At 37.6% G+C, this 7,932-nt stretch overlaps 1 protein-coding gene across 3 annotated transcripts; it reads left to right on the top strand.

Annotated features, from left to right (window-relative positions):
• The first annotated feature begins 1,974 nt into the window (after positions 1-1,974).
• LOC125193871 (mediator of RNA polymerase II transcription subunit 8) lies at positions 1,975-7,805 on the top strand. Of its 3 annotated transcripts, none has more exons than XM_048091797.1 (12): positions 1,976-2,572; positions 2,655-2,779; positions 3,289-3,413; positions 3,494-3,674; positions 3,852-3,950; positions 4,069-4,139; positions 4,947-5,213; positions 5,708-5,764; positions 6,191-6,400; positions 6,925-6,978; positions 7,188-7,242; positions 7,438-7,805. In XM_048091797.1, the coding sequence occupies exons 1-12, from the start codon at positions 2,370-2,372 to the stop codon at positions 7,629-7,631; spliced, it is 1,641 nt and encodes a 546-aa protein (XP_047947754.1). In that variant the 5' UTR covers positions 1,976-2,369; the 3' UTR covers positions 7,632-7,805. The 3 variants fall into 3 exon arrangements, with proteins under 3 accessions (XP_047947756.1, XP_047947754.1, XP_047947755.1); XM_048091798.1 differs by having other exon boundaries at positions 1,977-2,572; positions 6,194-6,400; XM_048091799.1 differs by lacking the exon at positions 5,708-5,764 and having other exon boundaries at positions 1,975-2,572; positions 6,194-6,400.
• Positions 7,806-7,932: the final 127 nt, after the last annotated feature.

The raw sequence follows: 7,932 nt of genomic DNA, 5'->3' as shown, positions 1-7,932 counted from the left end.
TTCAATAAGCCGTGCAATATCATAAAAATCTCCATGCATATCCCTGTATTCCTGCTTTGTCTCATCCACAGCAATAAATGTTTCAATATCATCATCAAAACCATAATGCACAGCCTTGACAAATTTAGACTTCAACCAACGTCCTCCATGTAACTCATTAGGGATTAATTTCATTTTTTTGTTTTTCAAGACCCAAAAAATGTGACTGCATACAAGCTCAGTCCTCCCAAACATCTTACAACTACATGCATATGAATCAAAAGATGTGGAGTATGACACAGTCCAGTTCTTTGAGAACTTGTCGTTGACCACATAAATCTCATTCTCACTAATGATTAACACTGTCACCATAGTGACATTATCAACTACTTCCTCAATCTCACTTTGAATTAATTTGGAAAATTTAAACAAACAAAACATATTCATTCAACAAGAACAGAATTTAAGTTTTACTAGTTATTACTTCATAATAACCATAAGTTTAGTTCATCATGAGTACAAATCGCATATACACTACAATAATATCAGCATTTAATATTCAACAGTTTTACTAGTTATTACTTCAGGATAACCAAAGTTTAGTTCATTATGAGTACAAATCGCATATACATCACAATAATATCAACATTTAATATTCAACAAGAACAGAAATTCAGTTTTACTTGTTATTATTTCAGGATAACCAAAGTTTAGTTCATTACGAGTACAAATCGCATATACACAACAAACATTTAAAAATTCTATTTTACTTCATTAGTTTTAAGCTCATGGATCAATCGCATATACACTACAATAGAGTGCCTCCTTGATATTGTAGATAATCCAGAATTGATCCAATACTAGCTTCTTCATTATTGGTCGATGAAGATCCATCTTCAACCGCATAATTTGTCGGTGTCGTTCCTACACCATTGAGCTGATGATGAATTTCACGTGTGGAATTCTCCATGGATGACTATTGAAGTAGATCGTGAATTGAAGGAATTGTGAAAACCGAGGCAGATCGATCGAGAATTTGATGCAGCAATTGCAAAATACACGATTGTTCGACGATGCAACAATTGAAGGAATTTGATCGCGATTGTTTGACGATGCAACAATTGCAAAACAATCGTGAATTGAGGAAGCAAAACACGATGGAGGTAGAACGTGAATTGAAGGAATTGCAGATTGAGGCCAATCACGATTGAGGTAGATCGTGGAGATCGATGCAGATTGAAGAAGATGTTGGTGCAGATTGAAGAAGATGTTGATGCAGATTATACAGCTCACGTAAATTGCGAGAAAATTGAAGAAAATTGAGTAAAAATTGATGAAGATTGCGTGAAGATTGAGTGAAGATTGTATGAAGATCGAAGAATTGAGAAGGAAAGAGATTCACGTATTGTTGAAGCTTAATAAACTGATTTCCGAAAATACCCCTCAGCATATTTTTATTGAATAAAAAATTAAATTAATTGTAAATTAATTCTAACCACAAGATTAAAAAAATGGAGGGCCCTAATTTGGTCTCTAGTTTGACCCTTAATAATGGTTCGACATTGTTCACAGCTCTTTAATTAATATGCTTTTTTATCATTATTTTAGTTATATTTCAAACTATTTGATTTTAGGTTGTTAATTACTCCTAACATTTATGTAGGGTTATTTTTTCATGATTAGTAGACACAAGTAATCGTGTTTAAGTTTTAGTATCATCTTAATTTGAAGTCATTTAAAAATTGAACATATACTGTTATTAATACTAATACTACGGTGGTGTTCGGTTTGCAAGATAAAATAATACCAAGATACAATTTAGGATTGAGTTGTGAGATTATTTTAGTAATAGAAGATTAACAATGACTAATTATCCCATGTTTATCCATCTAGGATTAAGTTGTGAAGTTTAATCTCATGAACCAAACACACAACAAATTTAATTCCGGATACAATTTTGCAAATTGAACATCCCCTGGATACTCCGTCGTATCTTCCCCAAATCAAGAGTTGTAGCCCTCGCAGATTTCACGCCGCCCGGAGAAGACAGCCGAGGACGCACGGCCTCACAGACGCCGTCGTCTATCTCATCTCTGTGTAGATTTCACAGCACAACAGACTCAATTTGGTGTTTTATTAATTGTTTCAAAGCTTCTCTTACTCGTCCATCAATTCAGCCAATAGGCATATTTCCCATTTCCCATTCTTGTATATAGGCACATAACGGCCCCTTTATAGATTTACAGATAGATTATGTATTTACCCCTTGCAAATTGCAAATTGACATGATATTCTATTAAGTATAGTTTTTAACACAAAAAGGCTGCTTTATTTAAGCGGAATTCTCAATCCACACCGACGGCTAACGTCCGAGCTCCGATAAAATATTAATGGCAGCTATGGAGGCAGCAGCGGTGGCAGCAGGCCAAGACCAGCAACCGCCGGCGAAGGTTGTGGAGCGGCTGAACCCGGCGCTTCAGCAGCAGCTCAATCTCGACTCTGTAAAAACTCGCGCTATCAGCCTGTTCAAAGCCATCTCTCGCATCCTCGAAGAATTGGATGCTATAGCGCGCGCGAATGCCACCCCTAAATGGTATGAGCATGCCATTTCAATTCAACCATTTTCCGCAGGCAAATTCTTTTGCAATCGATCAATTAGGGTTTTGTTTGTGCAGGCAAGATGTTTTGGGGCAGTTCTCGATGGTGAATTTGGAGCTATATAATATTGTTGAAGATATTAAGAATGTGTCCAAGGCTTTCGTTGTGCATCCTAAGAATGTTAATGCTGAGAATGCTACTAGTATGTGTTGTTGTCTCTGGTACACTGCTAAAGTGGATTAACCTTTTTCACTGCAGTTGTTCTATTCAGTTTATGTTTCACTGTGATTAAGCATTCACATTATTTATCATGGGATAGCTATAATGTCATTAAGAGAACGTCGCTTAATGATGAGAATGCTATTAGTATTTGTTGATTTATCCGGTACACTGGAAAAGTGGATTAATCTTTTACCTTGCAGTCATTTTATTCGGTTTATTTTTTTGTTGTGATTAAGCATTCACATTATTTTGTCATGGGGTAGCTCATAGCTATAAGGTGGTTAAGAGTTTGTCGAAATGTTGGCTTATAAGATTGCATGGCTTCAAGACATAAACAGGGTATGAGAAGGAGAAAGAGAAAACAGGATTGAGAAATGCAGAGCTGGGTTCTTTATAAAGCCGCTATATTGATTTTATGTTGATGAGTAAGAGAGGTGCAATGTGGGGATTCAATTTCGTGTATTAAGTTAGGGTGTTATTTGGCTGCAGTTTTGCCTGTTATGCTGTCATCTAAGCTTTTGCCCGAAATGGAGACGGAAGACAACACTAAGAGAGAACAGCTGTTACACGGTATGCAGGGCCTGCCAGTGGCGGCACAAATTGACAAGCTCAAGGTGGGCAGTCATACTAGTGGAATATATATGTACATCACTGGGTTTTCCATTTCTAATGATGTATGTGTGATTGATCGCAGACTAGAATTGATATGATAGGAGCAGCCTGTGAAAGTGCTGAGAAGATCATAGCTGATGCACGTAAGTCCTACTTTAGCACTCGACATGGGACAAATCTTCTTCCAACTATTGACAAGGTTCAAGCTACAAAAATACAAGAACAAGAAAATTTGCTTCGTAGTGCTGTCAATCATGGTGAAGGTGCAAATTCTTTACTCAGCAGCTCTCAATATGTTATGAATGTGTGTGCCCCTTGATCATTTTCAGTTGTGTTTGATGCACTTGCAAGAATTGCATACCCACAAGTATGATGCACCTTAAGCTCTATATCATACATACCTCTTGAATTGAATTTCCTCTTTTACATTTTAAATGCAGGATTACGAGTACCTGGAGACCAAAGACAAGTGGCATCGTCACTTCCGATGCACTTGGTAGATGTACTTGCTACTAATGACAGCCTCCAGGATTCATCTGGTGTGCAATTTCTATGTTCTCTTTGCTTCAGGATCATTCTGTCTCTTCTTCTTGTCTTTTGGATTGTTAGTATAGGATTTGATGCATCTACTGACCATGTTATGTTTGTACACTTTAGGGTTGTACCAGAAGAGTACGCCTCCACTCATGTCAACTACTGCCATTAACAATCAGGGCTCTTTGCTACAGGTCAATATTTCAACCATTTTACATAAGCTTTCTAACTAAGATTATTTTGGGTTTTTATGTTTTAAACAGTTCCGTAGTCATGATTATAGTTTGTGCGAAGACATTACTAGCCTTGGGTGGCCTTAACTCTATTGCCTTACATTTACACATTTCCTAAAATGATACACTCCTGTGGATCTGTGGTTAGTTTGTTATTGAAAAACCTCTGGATTAGAACCTCTTGTAATTCTTGTTGATGATCAACTAATTGCTATAGCTTTCATATTGCTATGGAAAGTGTCTCCCTACTTCTGGTCAGTAATCATAGTAGCTATTATCATAAGACCCTGCTATGATTATGACAACTGAAACTTTTTCTAAAGTCCAGTTTCTACGGCTTTACTTAGGAGGTGATTGGTTGGGGTAATAGTATAGGGGACCGAATGCAGATGAGAAGGGAATCCTTCCCATTTATGTTGCTTGGTCTGGGCTTTGGAATCAAAGTAAGCAATAATAATAACCTCCTTTCCACCTTCACTCCCCACACTAATCAAACGGTTAACATTACCATTGCCCCTCCCATTCAAATGTGTTCTCGTTGCCTTTAAGGAGCTGAACAGATGCCCTCTTTTCAAGCTGACTGTGTCTTCTATTTAACTCTGTAATGGATGTCATGTAAGGTAGACATGGTGCAGTGTTCGGATAACTAAGAAGATGAGGATCACATGATAACCAGAATATATATGTATTACTTTTCCATGTATAGCTGCATCTGATCTTCTTCTGGTGGATCCTTTTCTGAGCCTTATTACATTTTGGTCCCAATAGGCTTCTGGTGCACAACTTATTGGAAGACCAGCAGCTTCCCCTTCTGGTCCTACTGGAAGCAATTCCTTTGATAATAATACAACAGCGTCTCCTATGCAATATGCCAATTCACCCAGATCTGGTGCAAATATTATGAACACTCCATCTCCTCAGCAACAACAATCACAACAACAACAACAACAACTGCAACAGAGGCAGAAAATGTTGCAGCAACAACTTCTGAGTCAACAGCAGCTAAGACCTTCATCAATGCCTGTCCTTGGTCAGGTGTGGACCTCTACCCCTCTTTAGAGATTGAAGGGTGTCAACTTTTGTTAAACATTACCAGGATCGTGCAACATATATAAATCTTGTTCCACACTCGAAGTTGCTATTATTTTCATTACGACTTGCAATCTCTCTATTGTTGCAAAAATCCCTTTTTTTCACTGTAAATTACATGTAGGACTTAAAGGCCTAAGCATATGTTCATAGACCAAGTTATTATGGTTCAAGTTCTGTTCTTTGTTCCATCACTCCCATCCAACCCCTTTATTACCACCATGAAGCAAAAATGACGATTATTGACTTGCATAATGTTTTTTGACGGATTATTAAATTGACTAATGTTTCTTACATTCATCTATAGTGGGTTCTCAGTTTCCGATATGTTTACAGATTCCAAGATGATGTTAATTTTTTTGGCTTTAGCTAATGCATGCCATCATATATTTAATTTGTCATCTTTCAGCACTTGAAATTATTGTGAATCATCTTTTCAGAATCAACTAACGCAGCTGCATGAGATGCCAAGCCAGTCACAACAAAAGTTTCAGTCGGTAATCAAGCACTTAACTTGGGTGACAACTTCCATAAGATTGGTGGCAAAATGATGGATTTAGCATGCAACTCTTGACATTATCACCATTTAGTAAAGTTCTTCCATGTTTGCTGACTTAACTTGGGTGACAACTTCCATAAGATTGGTGACAAAATGATGGATTTAGCATGTAACTCTTGACATTATCACCATTTAGTAAAGTTCTTCCATGTTTGCTGTCATTGATCTGATTGCAAGAAAGCTCACAAAAGGCCATAAAATTCTTATAATCGCCATATGTAATAATTTCCTAATTACCTGGCTAGCAACAATACTGTCTTGCACATCTTTCCTAAGGATTTATGCTTTTATAAAAAATCCATGTCCATCTTATATTAATGTTGTAAGTATTTGCCTCTTAACTCATTTTGGATTTGCTGCATAGCAGATGCATGGTCAACATCATGTGCAGTTCTCTCAGCCATTGGGAGCCCAGCAATTGCAGAGTAGACAGCTTACATCAGCTGCAATGCAGCATATGAGCCCAAACCAAATGAACCAAGGGAATCAGCTGAATCGTCAGTTAAATCAGTTCTCTAGCCCAGCAAATAGTGCCCTCTTTAATGCAGCCCAGGCGACACCTACATCTCAAATGGTAAGATATCTTCTGCCTTTTTGTTGTACCATTCTACATTTTCCTTTTCCAAACTAGTTGCTGACTGTACTAACTTTTTCTTGATTGTTGAGTTTGATACTTTTAACACATGTTTTCTTCAATAGAGATAGAGTACATAATACTCCTCCATCCCACCATAAGCGAGGTGCTTCTTTTAAGCACTCATTTTGGGAAAATAATATTTAAGCAATCTCTCTTGCTTTATCTCTCTCTCTTTCCCAAAACGAGTGCTTAAAGTTAAAAGAAGCGCTGTGCTTATGGTGGGTCGGAGGGAGTATTATTTTGGTGATTTGGTCCGAGCCCCAAGTAAAATCTTCCACCCAACTGCTGGGAGAAGCTTGAAATTATTTTGGTCTGAGTCTGAGCACCAAGTATTTGAAAAAGATGATCTCTTTTTGTTTGGTTTATGTCTTTTTTCATGTAACTCAGTAGTATTGCACTTAAATTCTGTATGATCTTGATTTTTTCTATTCTTGTCTTACCATTGCAAACCTTCAATTCAGATCCCTAACATGTCAGCTATGATGCCATCACAATCAGTTATGCCAAGAATGCAGGTTAGCTTCCTAAATTCTCGAAGACTTGGATTTGATGGTTATACAAAATCTTCCTATGCCAGAAGATCACACCAAATTTAACACATATAAAGGCACTTGATGATCTTGATTTGATAATATCAGTTTAGGATTATGCATAATTGTGTAGCATAGGGGATAACTGTTTTATGACCCATTGCTGATTAGCCTTTATGCTTCCGTGCTTCCAGTATGCAATGTCCGGTGCCAATCGAACTCTACCTCCCCAAAATCTGAGCGACCAGAGTATGGGTCACCTTCTTCTATCTTATCATGTTTCATACCGTCAATACGTATAATGATTATGTCATTTCGTACATGGACTCTTTCCCAACAGGAGATGAATTATCACTTAAAATAGATCTCGTGCTCTCTTAAACAGCAATCTGAGTCCCTTTTCATTAACTGCTGCTAATCTTTCCAAGTTTGTACTACTTTCAGTGTTCAACATGGGGGCAGCCAACACAGGCGGTGGTATGATGCAGATTCAGCAACAGCAGCAACACGGCGCGCAAGGAGCATTTGGCAACATGCAGCAAAGTAGTCAGAATATGCAACCGGGCATGATGACGATGCAAAACACCCAACAGAATCATCCCAACTTTCAGCAGCAGAGACCTCAAAATCAACAATGAAACATTTTACTACTTACCTCGACTTGTGTCTGTAGAGTTTATATTGCTAGGTAATGAGTCTGAGTGCATCTATGTTGGCGTCATGCTGCAAAGATTTTTGCAGTGGCGTTGTGCTGCTAGTTGAACCAGGCATACTTCAAATGCTAATATATGCAGAACATAGTTAATGCTAAAGTTGTTTCAATTGTTGTTCTCATACTGCAAAAACGGGACAGAGTTATAAGGCCCACTTCAAAACTAAATTGTTGGGATTTATTTATACATAAAATGTGTTCACAGTTTTCTTGAAACCTTTTTCAAT

This window comes from Salvia hispanica, chromosome 6, assembly GCF_023119035.1.
Source record: "Salvia hispanica cultivar TCC Black 2014 chromosome 6, UniMelb_Shisp_WGS_1.0, whole genome shotgun sequence".
Taxonomy (NCBI): Eukaryota; Viridiplantae; Streptophyta; class Magnoliopsida; order Lamiales; family Lamiaceae; genus Salvia; species Salvia hispanica.
This window is presented reverse-complemented; position numbering and strand designations above follow the sequence as displayed.

Bases quoted from the DNA above. Each gene is read 5' to 3' on its own strand.
- LOC125193871 (XM_048091797.1), top strand. From the start codon at position 2,370: ATGGCAGCTATGGAGGCAGCAGCGGTGGCAGCAGGCCAAGACCAGCAA. The intron at 3,675-3,851 runs GTGCAAATTCTT...TTTTAAATGCAG, and splicing joins TGCTGTCAATCATGGTGAAG to GATTACGAGTACCTGGAGAC. The intron at 6,979-7,187 runs GTTAGCTTCCTA...CCGTGCTTCCAG, and splicing joins CAGTTATGCCAAGAATGCAG to TATGCAATGTCCGGTGCCAA.